At 47.6% G+C, this 26,928-nt stretch overlaps 1 protein-coding gene across 7 annotated transcripts in view; it reads right to left on the bottom strand.

Moving 5' to 3' along the window:
* Positions 1-26,928, bottom strand: part of ADGRL3 (adhesion G protein-coupled receptor L3) — a 157,648-nt gene that overhangs the window by 4,785 nt on the left and 125,935 nt on the right. For 4 of the 7 annotated variants that reach the window (XM_088524136.1, XM_088524140.1, XM_088524137.1 and 1 more), the window contains 3 exons: positions 16,200-16,368; positions 14,417-14,542; positions 11,787-11,883 (listed from right to left, as the gene is read on the bottom strand). In XM_088524136.1, coding sequence (XP_088380262.1) covers positions 11,787-11,883; positions 14,417-14,542; positions 16,200-16,368 — 392 coding nt within the window. Of the gene's footprint in view, positions 1-1,393; positions 1,523-11,786; positions 11,884-14,416; positions 14,543-16,199; positions 16,369-18,848; positions 18,876-26,928 lie in introns of all 7 variants that reach the window. The other 3 variants (XM_088524134.1, XM_088524135.1, XM_088524138.1) reach the window with 1 other exon arrangement.

The following is a 26,928-nucleotide window of genomic DNA, read 5'->3' as shown; positions in this document are numbered from 1 at the left end:
GATTATTAAGTGCACATAAATGCTTTTTCCTTTTTTGGGGGGAGTCACATTTCAGCCCGAGTCACCTTTGTTCACTGGAGTCACACAGGCTTCAAAATGAGACTGATCTTAAGCCAAACACAGAGCCCATGTTACCTGCTACCGACGGACTGGAAAGTCCCACTGCATTTTAAGCAGTTGGGTTAACTCTAGAGGAGCAGATGCCCTACCTAACAGGTGAGCTGCTGCTCTGTTACTTCTCTATCAAGAAATCCCAGCGTTGTCAGGCAGAAAAGTCTACGGAAGACCCAAAGCCGGGCTCAGCATTTGTGTCACCCTCGGGGTCTTCATGTTCAGAGCAGCTCACGCTTAACCCTCACCCCTTTAGGAAAGCACGAGCAAGATCAAATTTATTTGCACACGGTTAGCATTGTTTAGGCAATTAAACGGGCAGCCAAAAGGTCGGATGCAGACGTTCCCTGCAGTTTGAATGAAAACACCCCCGTGATACAGGATGCACAGAGTGTGCATAGTCCAAGTTTGCCTTTCCTGGGAAGGAAGACCTGGACTGGGAGCGGAGAGCTGGCGGGGCACCGACACGTCCCTGAGCCCTCGCATCCGAAAGGGCCGTCGCTCTGTAAGGATTCGGTCGCCTTTCAAACGAGCCCCCAGAAATAAATCGGAAGCAACAGCCACCTCCGGCCACGCTTTTCCCCCATTTTTGCTGTTTAATTGCACACGTGAAAATGCATTAATGCAAACGGCCAAGTATTTATTAAAAAGGTCTGAACTCCCTGGAACTGACCTATGCTCCTTACTTGAGCTCCCGTTTTCTCCCTAGGGATCAAGGGCGTGCTTGCCTTGCGTGGCTTTTCCCTTGCCCTCCCTGAGGCAGACACCCTGGTGCACAGCCGAGCACATTTCTACATGCCATTTCAAACCGAGTAGCGTTGGTGTAAGCTTCACTTACCTTCAGAGGTGTGCCTGCTTCTGAAATGAAATGATTGAACACGGAAAACGCGCTGACAACAAAGAGAGAGATGGATACAGCCAACAAAACACACACAAGAAGACCAAAACAACTCAAAACCAAGGAGATTCAGAAAAAAAAATAATCAAAATCAAAACCACGATGAATGCTTTGAGCAGAACCAATGGCGGTGTCTCAAAGCGGACTTGATTGCTCATGGAAAAAAAGCCCACAAAAAATGGAAAAATGCACTGAAATGAAAGGAAAGGGGGATCATTTTTGTGCCCAGTTCCAAAAAACAGAACAAAACAAAACAAAGTGTGTGTGTGTGGGGTGGGAAAAAAAGAAGGAAAAAAAAACAAGAAAGAAAGAAAGAAATGGGCCAAAATAAGCCACAGAAAATGGAATTCTCACTAGAAAAATTAGAGAGAAACTCCAGCACACCTTGTGCGTTGTACATGCTGACAGAAGGGTTGTTATAGACGGCCGATTCCCCGAGCAATGTATTATAAGGGTTGTTAGTGCCATGAGGACGAAGCAGAGCATTGGTTATAAGATGATTAGCCATGGCTCCTGGAGCAGCCCAATAGAAAAGACAGAGAAAAAAAAACAACAACAACGACAAAAACAAACAAAAAAAGGTCAATCAGGCAAATGTGGCAATTAAAAAAAAGGGAAAAAAGAACATTCAGAATGACAACAGTTGAAATTGCCCTGATTACAAGCAGCCAGCTCAAATTAGACTCGAGAACTGGAGGCCACCAAAGCAGCACAGATGTCACTGACGATGCGCACATCCAAACCGAGGCAAAAGAAAATGGGTTGGAAAGCGGAGCAGCTACATCGAGGGCGGCCGCCCGCCTCCCTCCCCGCCGGCCACTCGCCATGGAAGCAGGGCTTTGCCCACATGCTAGCTACAAATACACAGAGGGAGATGGCAGCCTACAGATGGGGGGCAAAAGTCTCCATAATGTGCCAAAAGAAGGAAAAAAAAATAATAGAAAATAATGACTAACATAAAAGCAGCACATTCGACTTCCACTGTGGACTAGGATCTGTCGTCTCTTGAAACGCGTTCAAAATAATAATAAAAAAAGAATAACTGAAAAGAAACGATGGAGGATGGAGGCTCTCCTAAGACACTCAGCGCTGATCGGAAGACCCTTTTCCAAGCAGTGAGCACTCGTTTCTAACGGGGCGACCTGCACTTTGGGTTCTGCTCTGCAAAATTCCTCCCTTGAGCATGTTGACACGGTCCCGAAAAGCGCAAGGTCCTTTGGGTGTCTTAGCCAGGAGCGAGAGCCGGCTGTGGACGCATCTGCATCCCAAGGCTCTCCCTTTTCCCGGCAAACACCTTTTCCCCCAGCTCCCAGCTGCTTTGGCCATCAGCAAAAGGAGGAGGAAGCAGCTGAAAGCTTTAACCCCTCATTCCGTTAAAGCTACTCTGGATCCCAAGAGGCGACCGGCTCAGAAACCTGCCCTGGCTTTGGAGCAGAGAGGAGGCAATCCCTCTTCGGTGGTAGACACCGAGAGCGGGAAAATCCACGGATGCACTGTGTTTTCCCGTGTGGACTAAGCCGTGAGAAGGAAGCTTTTCCAGAAAGCCAGAGAGCCTTGGGCCAGTACCAGGCTCCTGGACAGCAAAGGACAAGGGAAAGAGCCCGGGAATGGGTAGGAGGGAGCAGGCCGTTGCCCTCGGCCTCCCTCTTAGCCTCCAGCAGCCCGTCGCACCCGAACACACATGGCATCAGCAGGAAACTCAGCTCGTGAGCACAGAAAGAAAAGGAGAAAGCGGCACCGTATCAGGACTGCATGCCAGGAGGGCTCCCAGACACATGCAGCTTGGAAAAACACTGTTTTCTCTCACCTGGTATTTTTGGCTATACTATTGTAAAGCAAGAGGAGCTGTGTTTTTGGAAATAAGGAAACAAATCTGTCTCCTGTAAGAAAACATTACAGGAACACTTAACTAAGCAACCTTGAACGTAACTAGCAGGCAAATGAGTCAATACTTGTGTTCTGGTAGCGTCTGCCGACTGATCTCCTGTACGTCTGGGATGAGGGACTGCAGGAACCAATTTGCACCAGTTTTGTATCGACACTAGGACTAAGTCTGTTAAAATCGGTCCTGCTTTTACACTGGTTGTACGTAAGTCAGGCCAAAAAAGATCCGAACAGTGACTCTACTTTTATACAGAAACAGGAATGCCCAGAGTTAATGTCATAAATTCGGGAGTGATATAATCCGCACATCTGAGATTTAACCCCATCTCCAACTCAGATTTGATGCACAAGAGAAGACAACGCCTGCTAGATGGTTTTGAACACCTTTCCTTGAAGCACCTTTATGTGGAAATGTCAGAAAGACATCCCTTACGTTGATTAATTTGGGCTCATTTTGTCCTAATCTACTTTAGGGATGCAGTGCCTGCTGTCGCCAAGGATGTGCTGAGAGAAGCGGTGCATCCAGGCTCCGAGGAGCCTATAATTAAAGCTTTAGATAAAAATATAATAACACAAACAAATCCCTGTTATTGGTTCCTCTTTCCAGTGAGGGTGAGAGCCTAAAAGGTATTGCTAGCCATAAATTTAAGTCATCCCCCTGCCTTCTTGGTACCACTTCATCATTGCCACGCAAACCTGGGGCTAGGAGGAGCAGAGGCTGAGCCTGCAGATGAGGCACGGGCAGAAGGAGCAGGTTGAGCCAAAAAGCACGGGAGCGACGTCGGCCACCAATGACAAGCAAAGCCCGCTAGGAAGAAGATGCGTTTTCCAAAACCATGAGGAAAACTGCGGCTCGTCGCCTCTGGAGAGCCAGCATGGACGATGGGAGAGAGGGATCCTGAGCCAGGTGAAGGCAGCAATGGGCTGCAGCCCAACAGGCCCAACTGTGGCCAGCAAAGGTCAACCACTGCTTTTTTTGCTAGCCATCTGCTCAATATCCTCAGCAAGAAGACGTTGCTGAGCGCTCGCCTGTATTTTTCATGACACAAATGTGCGCTGCACAAAGCCCTCCCAACAGGTCACAGCTAAGCATCTTGCTTAGCTATGTCTCAGCAGTAACGTTCACTATAAAAGCCCTTTTGCAGCTCCTGAAGCACTCGAGCCCAATGCATGTTCCCAAACACATTCTCTGTTTGCTTGGGCCTGGCTTTTAGCTCAGCTGCACTCAAACACCCTTGGATTCTGCTGGCCAAAGACGTGTTGCTAAAAGCAAATTCATCCCTCGTTTCCACATCCCTATGCATGTGAATTTTGGGAGTTGGAGAAAAGATGAGGCTTCAAGCACAAAGGTGCACCAAGGCACCTTCATGTTCAGTGGCATGAGCTCCGTGGAACCTGTGCCCATGTCTACCAGCACCTCTGAAAATCCGGAAAATATCTGGTACAACCAAACTGGAGTAACTACAGCCCCATGCAGAGAGGTCTCCACCAACATCCAGCCAAAGATTAAGGAACAGCACAAAATACAGCTCCCAGGCCAGCTCTGAAACTCAAAATTAGAAGCAAATCCTGGTTCAGGTGACATCAGGGCTCAGTTCTAGGTATCCCGGGGCTGCAGTGCCCCAAGGGAAGGATTTACAGACTGTGATTACCAGGAGAAAGGAACCGTGAAACCATCAGTAAGCAACAGCAAGAAAATAAATCCATCAGCCCCTGTACTTGTGGCCTGTCTGCAAAATATCCCTCCCAAAATCTGATATGGCAACCAGCCAGGACGAACAAGTGGAAAATCCCATGTTTTGTGATCGCCCTCTGACTACACCCATGCGTACAGGACTCGGAGAGCTGAGTTGATCTGCTTGGCGCGCACATAAAAGCAAGCATCGCTTGAATGACAGTATGCAGCAGAAATTGTACCTTGGCCTTCCCTTCGTTAGACGAAAATCGATGTCCTCGGGGAAAAAAAAAAAAAAAGAAATAGCTCAAAAAAAAGCAACGAGCACATTTGTGTTGTAACAAAATGTTTCATTTCCCCTGACCTAGAAGTACCAAAACGTCATTTCTTTCTGCTTTTGTTCGCTTGTGGTTTTTTTTTTTTTTTTAGGAAGCAAGAAACACTAATAAAAAACATGCATTGCTGTGTCTTTGGTCAAACCTTAATCTTTCTCCTTGCTCCCTGTTTTGGTCAGGGAGAACAAAACCATGTGTATTCCTCTGGTTTTCCCTACTTCTGCCTTCCTAGGCGGACAGGTTACCTGGGCTACCAGGTCACCAGTTTTGCCTGGACTCCAAACTATAACCCTAGACAAGAACCCATTCCTAAGTGTCCTAACACAGCCAAAAAATTGCTGCCTTCTGTTAACCCTAGTAAATAACTCTCGTCCTGAACATTAATGGCATTGAAGTAGCCTTCAATACCGCAACAAATCAGCAACACTGATTTCAGTTTGTATATTCCAGGCTGTTCAGTGCATGGCTTAGCATTATTTACTCCATTTTATTCCCTGGAAAAGAAAATACACACAGTGCAGGTTTGTATCGAGCCAAAGCTCCATTCTTCCTTGTACCCTCCTTTACAGGCACTCAGTAGTACCATTTACTACATTATAGGCAGCTTTTTTAAGTATTTAAAGCGCTGGTTTTCAGCAGGCTCTCTTGCGATTCATGCAAATGATTAATGCAATCATGAAAAGCCAAATAAGACTCACTTGCTGGAGGACAACAGGTATTTTCAGCTTTTTCCTGGCACCCTCCAGCTGACGCACTGACGCTAAGATTTATCGAGCTGTGTTCGCATAATAGCCAACAGGATTCAGTTAATAAACTTCAATAAACCTCCCTATTAAATTTCTCTCCAATAGGTTTGTTGTCACTCGCAGCATCTAATCTATTCATTGAGGAGCTATTAATACTGACTGCAGCAAAATGGGATTTCAGCAAATGAGATTGTTAAGCTCTGGGCCATCTTCCTCAAAATGAAGCATCCCCCTGCTTTTATGCAGAGACAGGGGAGGAAAAGCGATTTTTCCCCCTCCTTTTACAATCTTTCCTGTGCAATTATTTACGGCAGCAAGGTGGATTATAATCTGCAGGCCCCATTGCTCTGCCGGTGGTCCGGACGGTGGAGGCTTCTCCATGTGAGGCTTTCTGGCTCCGCTCCTGTTGTTTGCACCCCGCGTACAGCGACTCGCTCAAATTAACGCCTTGCCCTTCTGACAGTGCGATGTGCAGAGCCCGACTCCCAAACGCGCCTGGGACCTACGTCGCAAGAGCCCTCATTTCCCATCTTGGGAACACGAGGATGGGTTTTCAGGAGAGCTCGGCCCAGCAGGATGCCGTAAACTTGCAAAATGTGGCCGTTAACCAGCAGGGCGAGCGGTGACCCCCCGGCCGAGCAGTCGTGCTCCCTTCCTCCTTCGCGGTCGTTGTATTAAGACTGCTCTGCAGCAACACTCTGCTGGATCTAATACTCCCCAAAGCCCGCTCTGATTTCAGAAATGGCCTTGCCCTCCGTTTTCCTCTTTAAATCCGATCCATTTAATGACTGAACTTCCAATTATATGGCTGTCAATCCGCAAATCAAAGCCAGTTCATAATATCTCCCCGAGGAAGAATGCCACGTCACTCACCGAAATCGCTGCAACAAATCTTGGCTAACAGTCCCAGGCAGCAGAAAAACAAAATAAACTCGAAGACAGTTGACAGTGGGAATCATTTTGCACAGAGTTGGAGTTAAATTCCCTAAGTGTTGACCCTTGATGCCAAAAAGTCATTATTTTCCTGGCATAAAATGTATGGCTTATTCGATGAAGAGAAAAAAAAAAATCAAGCTCAGGCAATTGGTAGTCCAAAAAGACATTGCATTTCCTTGCCCGACAGAATAAATAGGTAATATCCATCTGTTCTCTTCTACCTGAGAATGCTCTCTGGTTTGTAGCTGATCATCTCCAGAGGTTCCTTCCCACCTCAACCAGGCTGTGATTCTGTGATTTGCGGGTGGTTCGTTTCTAGCTTGGTGTTGCTGGTGCTTTCTGAGGCCGAACAAGAGCAGCGCTGCAGCGGCATCGAGGGCTTGCAGGAAGCACGGATCTCTCGCCCACCCGCCACCCCGGCGATGTCTGTGCCAAAACATGAGGATGTGACAGCACCATGTCCAGCAGATCCAGCCATCGCTAACATCCGAGACGCGTGAAGGTAGGAACAGCGCTGCACCGTTCATAGAATCATAGAATCCGTAAGGTTGGAAGGGACCTCTAGAGATCATCTAGTCCAACACCCCGGCACATGCAGGGTCACCTAGAGCACGTGGCACAGGACTGCGTCCAAGCGGGTTTGGAAGATCTCTAGAGAAGGAGACTCCACAACCTCTCTGGGCAGCCTGTTCCAGTGCTCTGGCACCCTCACTGGTAAGAAATTTTTCCTTAAGTTCCTGTGGAACTTTTGAGGCTTCAGTTTCTGGACGTTTGCTCCAGTTCTGTTGGTGGCCACCAGGGAAAAGAGGCCAGCACCATCTTCCTCACTGCCTCCCTTGAGGTACTTATATACACTGATTAGATCCCCTCTCAGCCTTCTCTTCTCCAGGCTGAACAGGCCCAGCTCCCTCAGCCTCTCCTCATAGGACAGATGTTCCAGGCCCCTGATCATCCTTGTAGCCCTGCGCTGGACTCTCTCCAGCAGCTCCACATCCCTCTTGTCCTGTGGGGCCCAGAACTGGACACAATACTGGAGACGCTCTTCTTAACGCACCCCAGGATCCTATTGGCCTTCTTTGCTTGGAGCTGCCCCACGGCACAGTTCAAATTCCCCCCGTTACACGCGCGACACAGCAGCACGCAGGGCCTCCCCCGGCCTCTCCCGCACATGAGGGCTGGAGACGAATTTCACAGCAAAGCCCCTGGCCGATGCGGCGGGCCCGTCCAAACCGTGGGGACGGCAGCGGGGAAGAGCAGTGCCCAGTGGGAAGCTCCGCGGAGCGCGTGGGCTCCCGCCAAACGCACAACCTCCCGCTTGCTGCTGCCTCCGAAAAGCTGCTTTCTGCACGTGCAGAAAGCACTACACTGCGGCCACCTGGAGATAACGTAAGGCTTCACCCACCCTCCCCAGAGCACACGCAGTCGTCCCCGCCGCGCTCACAGAGCAGATCTGGTTTCAGCGCGGAAACCACAGCTTAATTATATTTTGGGGTGGGTGGGAGGAATTTGATGGGAGATTTCATTTAGGAAACAATCAGGTCTCCGTTGGGTTAGAAATCAGGATATTAATGTTCTTCATTTTAATTTTCCTCTCTGACTCAGATTCCCACTGTTTGAATTTGAGCTCAATTTGTTCTGTTCATTATGAAGAAATCCACATGAATTTGACATTAAACTCATTATCTCTAAGAACAGTAGCAATAATTTCCTTTTTTTTTTCCCTGTGTATGTTTCAGATTAGATCTTTGTGGCTGACATAAAGATGCAGAGGAGAAATAACGAAGCAAGGGGAAACCAAGTATTTTTTTTAAGGAGCGCACCTCAGAAGCAGGGACACACAATGACTTCTACACGTTTGGGAAATGACAGCAAGGGACAGCAACAAGGGATATCAGTGTTGACTCTTCCCATTTCAGTGTGCTGTCATGGGAATAAACAGGGAGCCAACATGGCTCTCCCAGGCGGGAAAACTACCCGGAATGTTAACACTAGGGATCTCGGGGCTTCATGAGGATGAATCTGGGGAGGCTTCTGGCGTTGGTACTTGTCTGCTAGTGAGTGCACATGTGTGTGCATCCTCATGAACAACCTCTGCTGGCTACAACGAAGGAAGCACCCGACCCATGGCACCCTTTGGAGCTCAGCCTGGGGCACCCAGTCCTCGCCCGGGTGCTTTGCTGGAGATCTGTCCATCTCTCAGATGGGCTTGAGCTGCAGCCTCGTCTCCAGCCCTGGGTCTGGACCTGCTACTTCCCCAAAGAGAGTAACACAACCAAGATGTGGTAAGCATTTGCCACCCATCAATATATATATTACCCCTTGTTTGTTAACTCGCATGGATACGCATAGCTCCTACAGCTATTTTCCTACAGCAAAACAGTGCTTGATATTGGTGACAATGCACATTTTTCCTCTGCTGCTTAGTGCCCTCATGGAGGCAAAGGTCACTTATTTCTTCCACCTTTTCTCTGCAGAAACACTCAAATCCCCCAAACGGAAAGCCTGGACATGCCTGGTGCTCAGGAGGCAGCTGCTGGGGTGTATTCCTCATGGAGCAGATGAGGAAATACTTGTCCCGCTCTTGTTCCCTTCCTCCACATGGACACATCTCCGCTTAGTGTCCTCCCTATGAGGGGATGAGCAAGGGGAAACGAGGCTGGAAACATTTTAGACTTCAGGAAATATCTGAAACGGCCCTGCAGAACATGGGAGGGAAGAGTAGATGCACTTTTCTTTAGAAGTACATTACCTGCATTACAGCAGGTAGGTATGGGGTTATGCCTTCAGTCCCAGGAGCCTGATGCCCAGGAGGCTCAAGGAATAAGGGCAGAAAGGGACGCCATGGGACAGCAGATGGATAACTGCTGCCGACTGTAATACAGGAACATAGAAAACAAAAACAGACTTGCCTGGGACATTGGCAAGCAAGAGGGGAATGCAAGAACTGAGTGTGGGATGGGAGGTAAAAAAAATGGCTTAAAGGAAGGAGAAGCTCTAATGGAGCATGTCAGGGCATGGAGAGGCAGTGTTGAGCCAGGAGCGGGAAGACAGGAGATACAGGGAGCAGATGTCTCCTTCTTACTGTTTCCAAACAGTGACTGCTGCCTGAAAGCTTGGGGAAAATACCCGTGCACAAAGTAGTGTTCAGCATGAAGACTTCTACATAAAAGGTGCCTAGTATTTAGCTGAAGTGTTGCCAGAGTGGAAATTATTTCCTTAACCACCGGATTGATGTGTTAGTCGATAAGTGTCTCTGGTAAGCAGGCAACCATTAACCAATTTACAAAGAGGCTGGGAGGGTCGAAGAGGGCCTTCTGGAAGGGGTATGAGAGCCTCTTGTGTCAACCTCGCACAGGAAAAGATGCTAAACACACAATCCCAGGCTTGCAGTTTACTCCTCTGAGCTTTTGCTGAGCATTTGTAAATAAAACATTAATGAAAAGGCTCCTTTAAAGTTTGATATATAGTAAAATATGAAGCCAAAGAACGGACCTGTGAAAATTGCACTGCCCTACTGGTCTGTTCAGACAGGAACTATCTCTGGAGAGACTGAAGAAGAGTTGAAGAAACAACTTAGGCTTTATGCAAAGACCATGATTGTTTCCTTTCAAATGCAATAAACAGGATAAAGGGGGAAATATCTGGAGCCCCATGCAATTGGATCCCTGTTGATGCCCTCTAAGTTTTCCCAGCCTAAGCAACCGCCTGCTGCTTTGGAGCAGCTAACTGCCATGGAAATGCTTGAGCCTCCAATTTGCAGATACTTCTGTCCACTGCAAAAGCAAATAACAAGCTACCAAAGTGTCCCACCTAAAAGCACTGGTGCAGCCTTTCTTCTACCGACAAGCCCAGAAGATGCTGTTTGCTAAAGCCCTTTGCACCTCTCCAGTTTCGATGCCAAGACGGAGAAAACCGCAGGAGCAACATGCGTGGATAAATCAATTTGTACTGAGGCCTCTGCAATTAGTGACATCCTACAGCCTTCTTCATCAACGAACATCATCAGGGCAAAATAATAAGGTTATCAACACACAAAAGCCATCGGAGCATGGGATAACCTCCACCTGAACCGCCCTGGTTTTCCCTTGAGTGATACGGATACCTACGGGGAGACCTGAATCCTCTGTATTTAACTCCCCAGGACTCAATATTACTAACCGCAGATTCAAAGTCCTTTCAGGTTGCCCTCAGACTGTTAGGCAGGCGAAAGACCCTATAAAATTGGCATGAAATCCATGTGAGGCAAATCCGGGTAAGAACCACAGTCCCAACTCGCTTCTCGGTTGAGTTCCTCGAAAACAGGAGAAGTCTTTGATTTCCCCCACCGTGGAGGAAAGAGCTGGGCACGCTAACCCACACCCCATCCCCTCGTGATGCCAGCATAGAGCGGGGAGATACAGAAAGCAGGACTCGTCACCTAGTTTCTCAAGATAAGCTATAAAGTGCTTGTACCAGACGTGAAAGAAAGCAGTCTTCGAGGCCAACATTAATTTTCTCTCGCCTTCCCTTACAGTCCCTCTTCCATAAGCCATTCAAAAGGCTTCTTCTGTTTTTCCTAAGCCGTCCAGCTTGCACCCCGTGTCAGGGCGCGCGTGCTGCTTGGCACACCCCTACGTCTGCCCGTTTCCGATGGCCTCCCCTCCGCGGCCGCCTCTCGAGCTCACCTCAGCCGGGCGCTCCGACGCCACCCGCATCGGCAGGGACAGCCGCGTTCCCGAGGCTACGCTCGGCCCTTCTCTCCCCGCCTCCGCAAAGCAGCTAACACTGCTTTACACCCCGGACGACGCAGAACTCCCCCCTCAAACAGCCCATTCCTGCTGCCAGCTGTGAGGCCTGACACTGCGCGAGCTCACGGCACTAGCGCTTTGCGGTGGGAAGGTGGAGGTTTCTTTCCAGCTTTTTTTTTTTCTCTGGGGGTGGGTTGAAAAGGGGTCCCCTAACTTCCTTCCAGGGATGACAGGTCTTGAAAATGCATGTGTAAAAAATAAAGAAAAGAAAAAAAGGAAACGACCGCCGCCAAACCTCCTTCTGGTAAACACCGTAACATTTTGCAAGTGAGAGAATAAAAGCCCAGTGTGATTTGTGGTGGGGAGCAGGGGAGAGTGAGGGAGAGGGGGAAAAGGGGCAATACATTTTAAAAATCCATAAAGTCACCACGAGAGTTAGACATAGGAAAAAAAATATATATAGTTTATAATTACCTCTGTTGAGTGAAGCTGAACTGTTTATATCTCCAGTAATAAAGGAAGACTCGGACTGCTTTCGAACTGTGTCATTCCACATCCTACGAATCCGGCTCTGAGGAGGGATTGAACCACAGCAGGCAATGAATTTTCAGCGGTGGCAGAGAGGTTTCTTTCTGCCTCTCTAAAGAGGATACTGGCATGGCTAGCTCACCCCGAGACTTGTTTCTGCCCAGCCCATAGTTGCTGTTTTGTTATAATCCCAGCAGATGCTGACTAACTTCATAACACAAATGCCTACCACCAGCTAGGAGGTGCATAATATGTTTGCTTGGATTGCCTGCTTGCTCTTGAATAAAATTAAAAAAAAATAAAGCAATTGACATTATATATGAGAAAACACATGCAAGCTACATATTCATCAATATGACATCAAATAATAGAAAAATAACCTACGGGAAGAAGCATGCATGCTTCTCTGTATTCCCCCAGACAGCATGCATCTATTTTTGTAAAGTAAAACAGAAGAGCTGATCTGTGTCTTCGTGTCCCTGGATGAATGGGAGTTTTCTATAGCTGCTATCCATCTCAGGGAAATCTCAGTAAAAGACCACACAAGTGCAAATAAATGATTTCTATTCTTCTCCTGAAAAACAAGCAAGGATTTTGCCATCTGTGTGCTGCAAGGGAAGCGGCGTGCCGATCGTGTCTGCCTTCTCTTTGGTTTGCTCAGGATGCTGCAAACAATTTATCTTTGCAGCTTTTGCACCGCTTTCTACCTCCTCCTTTTCAACTGCACCCTGCAAAAACATGGCAGCTGCACCAACCTTGTGAGGAGCTCATCTGCAGTGCCTGTGACAAAACATAAGCAAACCCCAAGTCTCCTGCTCTAGTCATCATTTACATATTAATGGGATCTCCTAATCACTCATTAGCCCTTTATAAGATGAACCACGGTTTATCATGTGACCCACGCAATTGTATAGCAAATAGTTTGCAGCTGGGCATTTCAACCATTGCATCTCTCTGACCAAGTGTGGTGGATCCAGTGATCAGCCATCATGAGCCAGTTCCCTAAGCGCTTTGCAGAAAAATAAAAAAAAAGAAAAAAAATTTTTTTGTTGAATTTCCTTCTGCATGGACTTTGCTGTTAAAATGTTGGGGTCAAATGCTCTCACCCCTTGGGTCTCTACCCGTTCTTGATCTCACATGAGGCTTCTCCTGGAAGGTCCTAGGTCCCTCTATCCAAGGACAAACTGCAATGGGCAACACGGCCTGCCTCGGTACCCTAAACACTCAGCCTGACATGACTGACCTGCTGCTGGGGGAGTCAGTTCACCCTCAGAAGGACTTATTATCTTGAGCTGAGGATGCTGAGAGGGAGGACCTGTTAAAGTCACCTCTTCTTGGCAAGGAGGGCACCTACCTGCAAGTTGAGCAGCTCAAATCCAACACATTTCAAACCAGCCACCCAAATGTTGCTGGATATGGTAAGTCTGGTGCAGATGGGAATTGAGCATTGATGTGGCATTTTGATGGTCTCCTGGGCAGAAGCTCCCTATTCTATACCTATTTGCCCTACATGATATCTAGAGCTTGGTAAATGCCAAAGTAGAGCATGGATGGATGACATCTTGGAAACGGCAGAAAATAAATAACCATTTGCTCTGAGACATAAATCGCAAATTATGTTTTCCTGAGAGGTTATAAACTGTTACTCGCTGTGTGTCTTTCATAATTTAATAGTTGAACTGTCAAGTATAATTACTTCCATTAGTAATACTGAATAAATTTGTGTTTGGTTTCTATTGATTAAGTAGTAAGCTTCTTCATTTTGTATGAACTGCACTCCTATAAATCTGTATCAGTGCATAAAAGTCAGCTTGAAAACTGCAAAGTCCACAAACTAAACAAAAATTAGATTTTGAGATGACCAAATCATAACAAATCCAGTGACTTCCTAAGCTAATCTGACCCTCACTGGATACTCTCTTAAGAGACACACAAACTGAGGAAAATCGGCCAAAGAAAGGAATTGATCAAATCAGTGGATGGCAGAAAGCGAGCCCTTTCTTGGCAGGAGTGACTACAAGACTGTAGTCTTTTTTTAGCGAGAAAAACACGTGGTTGTTACGGTATCATTACTGCACATGGCAGGAGAGGTGAGCGCAACCTTCGGAGCGTGCCAAGGACGCGCCGGGCTGCTCTTGCAAGGCACGTAACAGAGCTGACAAAACGCTCCCAGTTCCCGCTCCTCCTGGAGCCTGCTCAGGTCACGAGTGCCTTTTGAAGGCACAATTTGGGCTTTTCAGCCTTGCCACAATTGTATAGGAGGTTCTTGGCCAATGGAGGTGGCACCAAAGGAGGTGACCACCCAATAGAATGAACCATCAACTTCAGGCCGAGGTCCTTGTGGTGGCACTGGGGATAGCACTAGAGCAGCTCATGCTGGCCTCACTGTCCCTTGCAGGCCACCAAAAGCTGCTAGCAAGCAACGACCTGTTTCCAGATTAACTTTTAGCTCAACTACCAGCTTAAACAGGGAGCAGAGAGTGCAACTTTGCCCAGCCCCAGTGGCCACGTTGCCGTCAAGAGGCTTGGCGAGGAGGCATGAAGCCCTCGCTTCCCGGAGAAGAAACGCGCGTTACCTGTGAGCCTGTGGAGTATCTTCCAGGCGTCCGCGACCCCGAGGTTTTTCCCGAGCCGATGGAGCTCTCTGTACTTTTCCCGCTACAACAGTGAGTGCGCAGGCATTTCCCGTATTCCTTACGGACCTGAGCCAACGAAACGGGGACGGCTGTGAGCTCCGACAGTCGCGTTGCACATGGGCATTGCCATCAACCCGGGCCAGCTCCTCGGGGGACCCTGGTGTCACGGGAACCCTTGGCGCGAGGTGAAGCTTTGGCCAAGTTTGAGGTCCGATCGCGTCAGATTTTGGACAGCAACACGTACGTGCACGCACCAAACCCGCACCGGGGTTACTCAGAGCACGCAGCGCTCACTTAGCTGTGAAATCCCCCTCGCCTGACTGCGAGCAATTCAGAACACGGTGAAGCAGCCGTTTAAATAGCAAATTACAGCTTTTTCATTAGGCTTTTCCTTAAGCACTTGAGACAACCACAATGCCACGAGTGCCCAATATGCTCGAATGCCTAATCAATCCTTTGCTGAGAGAAAATAATTCAATTGCTTTAATTAGCCACCCACTGCTTCCTTTCTGCAGCTTTTTGCTGATTTTCTAGCCCATGACAGATAGGAAGGGAAAAGATTTTTCTTTTTCTTCCTCAAATAATTCCTCCCTCAGCTCTAGGGTCAGAAGAGATGTCCACCCCCGTGGCCAGGTACCGGCCTGTCGTCGCCTTTCCTCTGGGCCGCTATCCATCAAGAGCAATTTCAGAGCAAACAGCCATGGATGAAGGGTAGGAAATTGCTCGAGGCAGACGAGCGCATGGTCTTTCCATGCAAAATTAGCCCTCTGAGAGCTGACAAGGATCTGGTGCCAATGCAGCATGTTGTGCTAGGAGCTGGCTGCTTGCAAGGGGGATTGGGCCGGGCTCTGCAGGTTGTTGGGAGGGCAGATCTGAAACTCCACCTGCCCCCAAAATGTTTCACCTAGATGCCTAAAGATATTCTGGAGCATGTTAAGCTACAACTAAAGCTTTTTGGTCTATTAGTATGAATGAATTTAAGAGAAAATGAGCAAAAGGAGCAAAGCTCTGACTCCAGAAAAACCTCTCTTCAGCCTCAAGGGTGCCTTGCTATAATACGTTTTATTTATATCCTTTTAGGCCAGATATCATTTTCCAGTTGAGCCTACACAAAATTTCCACTCGTGTGAATAATATTGCAAAAAAAAAAGTCTTTTTGACGAGGAACAGCCCTGAGCAAGACCTTAACTTCACCCAGCAGGCCATTTCACCAAAAAGCACCAGGCACACAGACCCAGTTGTCCATGTGTAAACTCTTCCCTCTGTTTATCTTACGTAAGGAAACCGGCCTTCAAAACCAACACGAACACTAACAGCCAAGTGTGGACATGCACAGAGTGCTGCACCACTGACCCTTCGTGCAGAATAAAATGGTCCTTACAGATACTTATTACTGATTGTCAGCAGCTCCAAGCTTGATCTACACAGACACACACAGAGTTTATTCTCCCTTTCTTTAATCAGAGTTTCCCCAAGTACCTCTGCTGTTACCTTGCAAATTGTTCATTGTGTCACATTACACGTCGCCCTGTGAAACACTTTTTTTTTTGTGCTTGTTTTTGAGGAAGGTTTCCAAAAGCACAAATTGAGACTAAAAGATGCAAAGGCCAAGGATCTGTTGCAAACTTCCTTTGGGTATTAGGAAAGGGAGGGAAGCTGCAGTTGTCAGGCAACAAAACACCCCATTACTGCTGCTCTTACCGCCGGGAACCGCCTGTCTTACCTTTTTCTGGAGGACACAATGGAAAATGAATATAAACATTCCCTGCAGAGAATTGAATATGGTGAAGAGATAGGCCATGATGACTGTGCTTTCATTAATATACATGAGTCCAAAGGCCCAGGTCAGTCCTAGTAGGCAGAGTAGGGCTATTGCACCTATAACCCAGGACCTGTTAGGAGAAACAAAACAGAGGAAGAAAGGCGTTGGTCTTCCACCTGCAACAGCATACAAGCATCTACAAGCAGAAGCAACTGGAGCCGTTGCTTTATCAAGCAGCAGCATCAATCCAGAGCTGCTGGGGTTTTTGCGTCAGATTGGATGCAGCTTGCAAGTCTTTGAGCTTGAGGAGATACACAGACAGGGAAATGTCATGAGCATGGACGCTGTTCTTACCGGTATGACGATCAACACCGCAACTCCAACGCCCCCGTCCCCCACAGCGCTCCCGCTCCCTTCTCCAACGAAAAAGCAGCGCGCATGGGAATGAGATGGAGATGCCGCTTCTTGAATGGCAGGAGCAAGAAAACAAACCGGTCAACCCAGCGAAGCCAAATGCCACCTTGCCAGCGCGATGCCGTGGGGAAATAACACAAATATTATGTGCTCCAGCCCCACCTGCTGCCGCCCTGCTGCCTTGGGCTGTGTGACCTCGATTCCTTTCTGTTTTCCCCTAGCAAAAATCAGCCCTAACACCCTATGATGCCAGCACAGCCATCAGTCTTTGCTCCTCTTCCTCAGCCTTTCGGCTCCCCAAGGCCTGCAGGCTTCCTTGCCCATCTCCCAAGCCCCCAGGGCTGTTGCTCCCCGTCCCTCAGCCCACGGTGGCTTCAGCCCCCAGGACACTTGGCCTGGCTTTGGGCTTCCCCGTGCTGAGCAGAGCGCGGGGCAGTGGAGAGGGAGATGAGGAGGAAGGTCAGCAGGGCTCGAGTTGCTCCTCTCTGCCACCAAGGCTCCGCGGCATCGCGGGCTTCTGCTTTCAACGGGGCCTGTCGCAAACAGAAGCAAACCATGGTCGTATTTACGGTTTGTGTTGTCCTTTTTTTTTTTTTTCCCTCCTTAAATATTAGAGAGAAAATACAGCATTACGCCTTCCACTGAAGCTTAAAATAGGTATTATTTAACCACGCGACCGAAAGAGCTCCCTAAGGTATCCACTTATTTAGGCACTTCTTTTAAAAAATCACTCTTATGTGTCTAGCAGACCAGAACAGCTCCTTTGAAGCATTTCCAGTCAATCCTCCTAATAAATATGTAGCACTATGCAAAATGAAACTGCGCTCTCAAAGCCCTTCTGAAAGGTAGCCACCAGATAAAGCTGACAGCTTTGGCGGCTCGGTATGCTTTTCTCCTAGAGATTCCACCATCAGTGACAGCACGCTATGACCTTAATTGCCTGCCAGTTTTAAAGTATAAATCAATGTTTTCTTTTTCCTTAAAAAAAAAAATGTATATATAAGGGGAAACCCCTTTCCTTCCCCCCTTCTCTTTTTCTCCATGGTTGAAAGGCTCCTTCACTCAAAGAGCCTTTTGAAAATCACCCACAGGGTATCGGAAAACTATTTGGTGTTGAACCGCAGCCAACTCCTCGGCCTGATTGCAGAGCCTTTGGCTGGGGAGGTGCACGGGAGTCAAAGGGTGGCTTTAGCAACAAGGGAAACGTGCTGCCTCCACGGATGGAAAGGGACCTTCAGGGGAGGAGACCTCGCCGTGCAAGATGACCCAGCGCAGGGCTGCAGCAACCCAACCTGGAGAGGAGAAAGGGGGAGCGGAGCTTCCTTCTCACGGCTCCCTTCCCTGGGCGCAGGAACGAAATAATTAGCAAAAGAAAAAATAAAGAGCCGAAGTGTGAAAGAGAAGATGGGGATGAGACTGGGAGAACGAACACAAAAGGACTCTTCACCAGAAGAACAAACTGAAAGTCGACGGCGAAGCTGATTTGCTCCTGTTTTGTGCTACTGTGCTTTATTTTTTTGGTTGCAGGACAAAAGCACGGATGCTCTGAAGCATTTCTAGGCATTTTTGGCTATTTTTTTTTTTCATTTTGGTTTGTGGTTTTTGCTTGGCTCTCTGTACAGACTTGCTGTTGTTTTTCTCATAGTCTTTCTCTGATGCCATTAGACAGCGGCACAGAAACAAAACCATCGCCTGTTGGCACAGTGGCAAATCTTGGAGTGAGGGCCAACTGGGGACTCCAATCTGGATGTGTCCTGAGCACCCAAGAGGGCTTTGCTCGGGGTGGTCCCATCAACCAGAAGGGGAACCACCGCACAGGCACCTTTCTGCAAGTTTACTTCTGTCTTGCATTTGCTCAAGCACGCTCAGCCGCAGAGCACAGCAGCCCAGAGAGTTGCTGTTGGCAAAACAAGTCTGTACCACGCACGATTACTGAGGCGATGTTCACCTTGGATTCAAGTAGTGTCCAATCAAGAAATATAGAGCAGACAGAGTGACAAAATTGGTTGGCAATACACAGGCAGCACATTTACGCTGCACGTTAGCTGTATGCCTGGCCATGTTCCTGCCCAGTTTGCTCTTCTGCCTCCAATGTGAATGACAGAAGCTTTAATGATTTTTCCATATTGATCTGACAGCCGGTTCATGGGACCACACTGATAAATGCAATTTATCAGCCATTCAGGTCATTCTTACTTGATGAAGGGTCTGTTATCCTCATAGCTAAAGAATGCGTAGACATAAAGACAAGAACACCAACATTAGAAATATAACAACACAGCCCCACAACCCGCACCGGGTGCCCGCAGACACCCCCGTGAGCCTGGCTTGCTGCCCCATGGATGGAAGCGACGCCGCAGACGCTGGCTTCACCCGTGGGAGCCAGCACTGTCAGCTCAAACCCCCGCCACCCCCAGCCCGGCGCCGCTGCCACGCGCGCGCACGGCCGCTGACTTGGAAACCTGCTTTAAAGACACAAACAAAACAAACAAACGGGGGGGGGGGGGGAGCGCTATCTTGGGTGGGCTCTGATTTTGAAACTCCAATGTGGTGGTCTTTATGTGTCAAGATGGCAGAACTTGGCTGCTCTTTGTGTGTTATAGCGTGTGACATGAATGTTTCCGTTGCTGTTTACTTCCCCATACCCCTAGCTCCCGAGTTGCCTACTTAAATTACCTTATTGCAAAGACAATGGCATTAGGACCTTTCAGAATGTAGGGTGACTGAAGGCACGAAGGCACTAGCCTCCCACTTCCAAGGAAAGGGCAAGGAAAGGACTTGGCCAAGCCAGAGCGGAGAGCAGCCTTCTGTAGGTACCTGAGAACAAGCTACGATGGCCCGCTCAAATTCTGCCAACTGGGGGGACCCAAGACCTTCTGCAGCCCTTTTTCCTGAAGGGAATCACCCGGACTTTTGGGAGCTGGCGATCTTCTCCATCCCTGCATCACTAGTCAAGCTGCCAGCACCTCCTGAGAGCCATCTCGGCGCACGCACCAACACAACCTAATGCTCAAGGAGAGCACCCAAGAGCTGCAGGGCAGGTACAGGGGGCATCCAGTCCTCCAGCAACGAGCAGGGAGGGATGCCATGATCCCAGATCCGGGGGCAAGCTGCAGCACCGTGCCTGCCCTGCGCTCCAGGACATGCCACCCCGCACGGCTGGACATGACACAGTCCTAGCTGCAACCTGCAGCACTTCTGCCCAGCAACACAGACAGAGGCAGGGCATAAAATCCACTCACTGTGCTCGCAGGCACTCAGGTTTTATGGCAAATATTTTACTACTGAAATGCCAGTTGTTATTTCTTACAAAAAGAGAGAATTATGGATTTTTTTTTAAACTTCATTTCTGCTACCCAGACCTCCTCAAAGCTTTTTGGTGAGCTGCAATCGCCCTTTTTTCAAGGCCAGTGAAGGGTCTGTTTTGTCTCTGTGCAGACAAAATGTGAAATCAGTAAATCTGGATTGTCTTCTAGCTTAAGGATATCATTCTGCAGCAGTCCAGGAAAGCACTGTCAAGAACACCAAAGGAGTTTTTCCATTTTCCAGCATTTCCAACCCATTTGACCACAGATGCACATAGGTCCCACCACCTAAAGAAACTGGGTGCCTAAAAAAGGGAAATTTTCAGAGACATTTACACCTCTAATTCCTAAATCCTTCAGAACTCTACACATTTGGCCAATAAAACCCAGTCTCCTATATCACACCTAAAATATGGATCCTTGCTTTTCATTTTAACAACTTGAGTGTTGAAAGAAGCTTAGCTCTTGTGCTAGCAACAACTCTTGGTCTGAGCAAAACTACTCCAAAAGACTTTTTTTTTTCCCCCTTAGAAAGTGTGGGAAAACCAACAGTGCAGCATTAATACCATGTTGCTGTCTGCAATACATTAAAGTCATCACCTCGAGGGCAGAAAATCCTTGGGACTGTATATACAACCAGCCTCAGCTCACAGGAAAATGTAGCTGCTAAGCGTAAAAGTGAGATTATATTTCTTTATTTCTTAGCAAACCAACAGTCAAACGTAATGCCGAGATGAGTACAAATTCTTGGAAAACCAAGCACATTGCAGCTCGAGAGGCCAGGTTTAAAATGATACAGTATTAATTTCTTCCTAATCCCCAGCAGTAAGGGTGGAATTCAGGGCTCGTTTAACTCTGAGCCCTCTGTAGCCAACAGGAGACTGGAGCCTCCAAAGAGCAATTTAGCACATCCTAGAATAGATACATGAGGCTAGTGACCTTCAACACTAACCCAAAAAAACCTGGGAAATCTTCCTCCACCCCCAGATGCTTCTTTGCCACCCGGATGACGGGCAGCAGATGGTCTTCTACTCCATATAAATACCCAGTTCATTTTCTCATCTTACCTTGGGGGAAAGGCTTCTTAAGGTTAATTACACATCACCAAAAAACTCTTTCAAGGCCTTATTTAACTTAGATGTCTTCCAATTTCCCAAAGTACTTGCCTCTTAAATGATGAGCAAGGACCGTCCATATTATCTCCTGTATTCCTGCAGTCCTCCTAGACACATTCATTTGGTTCAAGTTGCTAAAATTAGTTACTTTCTGCCTTGTTTAGGTGCTTCAAGGATGTCAAAACAATACATACCGCTTCCAACCCACTGAAAAGACGGAGGCTCTGAGATCACTTTGGCACTTTTTACCTTTTTTAAAACCCCAACGTGTCCCTTTCTGACACAAGGGGCCCAAGATGCCACAATAGGCACTGCCAGCCCCATAGAGGGGCTGCAAATTTTACACATACACCTGTGAATTTTGTTTTCTACAGCAAGCACGCATGCAAACCAGCAACACTCTGGGTTATTTAAGCTTTCACTTCTTGTGGCATCAGAAATAAGGCAAGAATGTGCCATCACACACACATCACTGCTAAAATGCTGCTGGACAGACAATGCCTAGTATCAAAGAGCAGCTATTCAACTGTCGTTTAAAAATAACAATTTCTGGCCTTCTTACACTGTGAAAAGGATTTGGTTTTCTTTGATATTTAACAAAGCGTAGTTCCCGAGCCACATTTAGCTCCCCCTTGAATAAAGAGCTACATAACTTTCCAACATCAGATGTTATCGTTTTGCTCAACCTTTGATGGTTTAATTTTAACCAACTTTAATTTATCACTCCTTTGACAATGCCAAGTATTTTCCCATATCGCTGATATCACAGAAAGCCCGGGGCTTAGCAAGCACATGGATCTTGGAGTCCTGGCCCCCAAATACATGGTTTGGCTAGCGAGCAAGAATGCCAAAATGAGCATTTGCGCAGCGAACGGGACTTTCAGAAGCTGTTACGGGTGATGAAACCCAAATAAAAAATAGATGGATGAAGTGCACCCTCTAAAACACGCAGAGAAACCCAAGGAATTCATTTTAATAAGCAGCAAATAACGTAGGGAGACAGACATTTCCTGAAGGCAAGTACTAGAGAGACACAAAAAATAAAGCAAGCCATTGTATCTCACTGCTGTCTGCCAATACGAGGCAGTAGATGTTTGTTTTCTTTTCCTTTTTTTTCCCTTTCTTTTTTATTTTCAGGATTAGAAATGATTGATTTATCGAACTTCTGAAAACCTACAGTAAGTAGTGGGAGAGTCCAGAACTCCCTTCATAGAGCAACCGGGTTCAGCGCTAATTAATGAAGAGGCCTCTTCGCGCTCAGAAAAATCGATAGCGAGCAATAAAAGGCTGCTTAAAGGATTTGTCTTCACATTTTGCGACAAAGTTACCACGCAAATGGCATGGGGCCAAATCCCTTTCTAATCGCACGCCTTAGGCCATGGATGTCCAACACGTGGGTTTCTACCGATGATTCCCAAGATCTCATTTTTCGGCTGTTTGGCTGCTACATCATCTTTAACTGCATCTTCTATTTCTCCCCAGGTCGGTGCTGCTCCTTTCTGGACTCTTGTTTTGAATACAGACCAACCTTCCCTGGCCCAAGCTCGAGGTATTGCCAAGCAGCCTAAACAGGCCTCTGTGGCAGTTGCCAGTAGGTAGGTCCCCTTGGGCCCAACTGCACCCACAATGGGGAGGCAGGAGGTGGCTGGTCCTCTGAAGACCTCTGAGATCACCCCAGGGGTTAACAATCCTGACTTCCATCCCTTGGACATCTGGGAATGTTAGGAGAGCCACGAGGAAGAGTTTATACATGTGGAAAGGTGGGAGAATTGTACCATCAGGTGAGAGACAATGGTAAGGGCCCTGAAAGGGGAAGCCAGAGTGATTTTCCTAAAAGAAGGACCAAAAATGTTAGAAAAAGATACAGGAGACCATGGACAACTTCTGGGGGCTTTTTCCCATTACATCTCTCCTAGGGAAGGAGAGGGGAGCTTACAGACCCTTAGCCAGGACCTGTCCCTTCTTGGGTCTGCCGAAGCCCAAATCATGGCTGCTTTCCACCTCAACAGGAGGTGCCTGGCAAGCGCTGGCCCGCTCTCGGAGACTGGTTCTTAATTACTGCAACCGGAACGAGCAATTCTGTTAAGCTCATCTAATTTTCTGTAAGTAATTAATTACCCACAGAATCGCTTACCCTGTTTATTTCCTTCCTCTTCACTTTGAAAAGGCAACGCCACTATTACTCAAAACACACTAATGTGCAACTGCCCGTCCAACGGTTTCCGCCTGACCCAGGCTCAGCCCAGCCTTTGGACACATTCGTATTGAACAAACGCTGACAAAACATTCTACACGGATGGCCTCTTGAAACAACAATCATGATTTACGGTTTCACAGAAAGACCATAGGTATTTAATATCTTCCAGGACATTTTCAAGTCAATAACTATTGATTAACTTTTTTTTTTTTTTTAATTTTAAGTTCTGAGAAGAAGACACCTGTCAGCGGAGAGATTGGCGCCTTGCAATCACTATTCAACGCTAATGCAGCCATCACAAAAACGACAGATAAACAGGCAAAAATCCAACCCCAAATGATAAGGTCTTAACAAAATTGCTCTTTGAAAAACACCACTAAAAACCCACATTTCCCTTCTCAAATGAGCTTATGGAGATTCCAGGCCCAAGCACTGGCTCATGGGCTGCATTATTCCCCTCACACTGGATTACGTTTTCCTGCAGGAGGCATCAAGGGTTAATTTCCTCTTGAATGGTGGCCCCAGGGCCACCGGGCTCAGAGATGAGGAGTCCCAAAATGCTGCATGCACAATAGATGGTCAGCAAGGAGGGACTTCCAAACCCTCCTCTTGAATTGCCCACTCAGGTGGTTTCCAATCATAGCATCTTGAAAGAAACAGTAATAATAAAAAAGATTCTGAAAGCAACAGGGTTGACTAAATCCCAAAAGCAAAATAACAAAATAATCCTTCCTGTCTTCCTACTTTTATTCATTTTTAAAACAGTCAGAATAAAGCCAAAACTAATCTTCCTTTAGCAAAAGCATACCCACTGCAATGCATTTGTCTGTGCCACTAATGGAAGCACTTGCTACGAAGGGAAGGAGTCCTGAGTCTTCAGAAATCTGCCTCCTTCTTCACTGCATCAAACCACTCTGTTTACTTTTCCTGCATTTCAATCAGTTGGGTAAATAAAACGAGACTGGCAAACCTCTCTTGCTGCCAGCACAATATGGCTGCATTAAACAAAGGGTTTTATTTAAACAGTTCTGCAGATGATCTTTTTGGAAGTTGTATTTAACCTCTGCTTGCAGCTTTCGAGCTGGCTTTCCTGTATTTTCTGTGCCTCAAGAAAACCCATAGGAACAAACCAACAAGCTAATCTGGGGCCTGGAATTAGTCATGTTGCTTTAAATAAAATGCATAGGTTGAAGCAAGAAAGTGAGCAGATAATCACCTACACCCATACACCATATGTGGAGACCAAGCTATGGAAGTGGTGGTGTAAAAGGAGGAGCGTTTTCCAAACGGGCTCCTCAGGTTGGAGCCTCATGCTGTGCCACACCGAATCATGACCAAATTGTCTACAGATGGTCATGCCAGTGACCAACCTGTCTACAGCGTGCAACTTCTCGCGCCGCCTCCAGACTGCGTCAGGCTCCCCGGAGGAGCGCGGATTTGGCTTGGGATGGCGGTACCAGCCGCCGAGTCCTTGCATTCGGCTCCTTGTTTTTTTGCTTTCAGACTGTACTGTCTCCTCTTGGTTTCTGGAAGCATGTGAGTGGGACCCTCTTGGGAAATAGTAAGAGGAGGAAGGCTCGAGTCTTGGTTAACGGGGTAGATGGTGTTTGGGCTAAAAGGGGGTGGCAACGGTGAAAATGTATAACCTCTTTGGGCTTGTCGTTACTAGAATTCAGGGCTTCTGACGTCAACTTCCTGCGCTGTACGCACCAAAATCCCACTGAGGACCAGTGTTTTCCTCGCTGAAGGATGAGCATCCTCAGGCAGGGAGTGACTCAGGTTGATGTGGCCTTCCCTAGACTCGTGTCCACAGATAAGCGGGTATTTCCCTCTCCCACCACCTCCTCCTGAGCCCACCATAACCAGCAGGCATGGCGATGATGACGTTCATTTGGCCATTGGCAAACGCTGACCTTTTGGGGCGAGATGGACTTCTGGAGGCCGCAACTCAGGACACTCCAGGATCACTGGGATTTCAGCAAGTGCTTTTGTGAATCTGGCCGCAGAAAATGGAAACGTTCCCTCCTGCATGTTTAGAATAAACACATTTTTCAAAGGAATTTCAGTTCTTTGACAGTGTCAGGATTAAACTATCTTAAGGCCCTTAATTAATAGTCTCTATTCAGAAACTAAAGGAGCTCCCAGCAAAGAGTCTGAATGTTTCTATCTGAAAGAAAGAAAACCCGAAGTCCTAAGGGGACTTTTGGGGATGTTTCTTTTGCAGTGGGAAAGTGTTTCCAGCAAACCCAAATCAAAGCTCAGCTTCTTCTTCTTCAAGAGCGTTCCTGTGAGGTGGGCTTTCTAAAGAGCATCCAGGTGGCACCAACACAAAATCTGCTATGGCTAGCGTAAGAAGGTAGCAATATTGGACAAAAGAAGTGAGCTGAGAAAGCCCTCCTCCTCCTGCCTTCTCTTTAATGGGTCTTTAAATGCATTTGGCAGCAAAGGCCAGCGTGTCACCCTTCCAAAGCAAATAAAGTAAAGCCTTGTTGCCACATACTGCACCACAGAAGAATGTCAGGCCGCCTGGTTTGGCTACGTGCGACGTGAACAAACCTCCCTGCAACAAGGCAGCGGGGACCACAGCCCGGAGCAAAAAGCACATGTGGGAACTTCAAAGCCAAGGTTACATCTTTAAGGAACAAAAAAGGCGACTTCTCTCTGGCAGAAGGATCCAGGCTTCGCTCCGTCCCCTCCCACTGCTGGAAACACGTTAAGACACCTACCTAACTGCAAGTTTGGCACATGGCCAGCTCTACTTGCAAAGTCTTCGAAGCTGCTTTTATTAGTTAAATAATTGCTACACTCACACAATTTTCCACCGCTTTTCTGTTTAGGATCCATTTCGGTAACCATAAGGAGCCCCATAGTTGCGTTGGGCACTATAACAGCAGCCAGCAAAGCGCACAGCCCCGACTGCAAGGGGAAAAGGGGACAGCAAATCTCCAACCTGACATACAAAGAGGATGCCCACGGCCCTGGGGGCTCGGGGAACCGTCCTCAGATGTATCACAGCTACCCACGAGCAGGCACTGATCCACCCTTTGGAAAAGCTCTGGGCTAAGCTGGAGAAGTTAGCACGGATGACAGCAAAACAGCTACTTACTGTTTAATCTCTCGCCATCGGGTTACCGAACGCTCCCGTGCAGGGATGTCAGGTCCTCCTGCGCCAGCACAATAATGCCAGGACTGTTCCTGAAGGCCTCGGGAAGTTTATTTTTACAGCTTTGCACAGCACCTACAAATCTTCCAGCCGCGCGGCATCTGGTGCAGGCACTGCCCTTTGAATGGCTTTTCTGTTGGTGCAGTAATTAAAGGTATCCCCAGGTGACACCTGATCCCTTATCAAGTTCATTAATTTAAGTGGAGTTATTTGGCTCTCTATTTTCCATGCTTCATAATGTATTTCTAACCTTTAAAGTGACATAGGCAAGCAGCAGATTGCAGGGGCGCTTATTAACAGCCTATTAAAATATTTTATGGCCTTTATTTTTACGTTGCCATGGGGAATCGAGTATTTTGCTGTTGTTGGGCTGGCTCGGGATTTATGTTGCGAGAGCTGCAGCGCAGGCGGACGCAGAACGGCGCTCGGAAATGAACTGGGAGAACAAGCTCCCATTCAGCTCCCCGCGGGCCGTAAAGCTGTCACACGCACGTCA

The sequence above is a fragment of the Tinamus guttatus genome, unplaced genomic scaffold, assembly GCF_059628265.1.
Source record: "Tinamus guttatus ecotype Peru unplaced genomic scaffold, ASM5962826v1 Tinamus_guttatus_pri_ptg000207l, whole genome shotgun sequence".
Classification (NCBI taxonomy): Eukaryota; Metazoa; Chordata; class Aves; order Tinamiformes; family Tinamidae; genus Tinamus; species Tinamus guttatus.
This window is presented reverse-complemented; position numbering and strand designations above follow the sequence as displayed.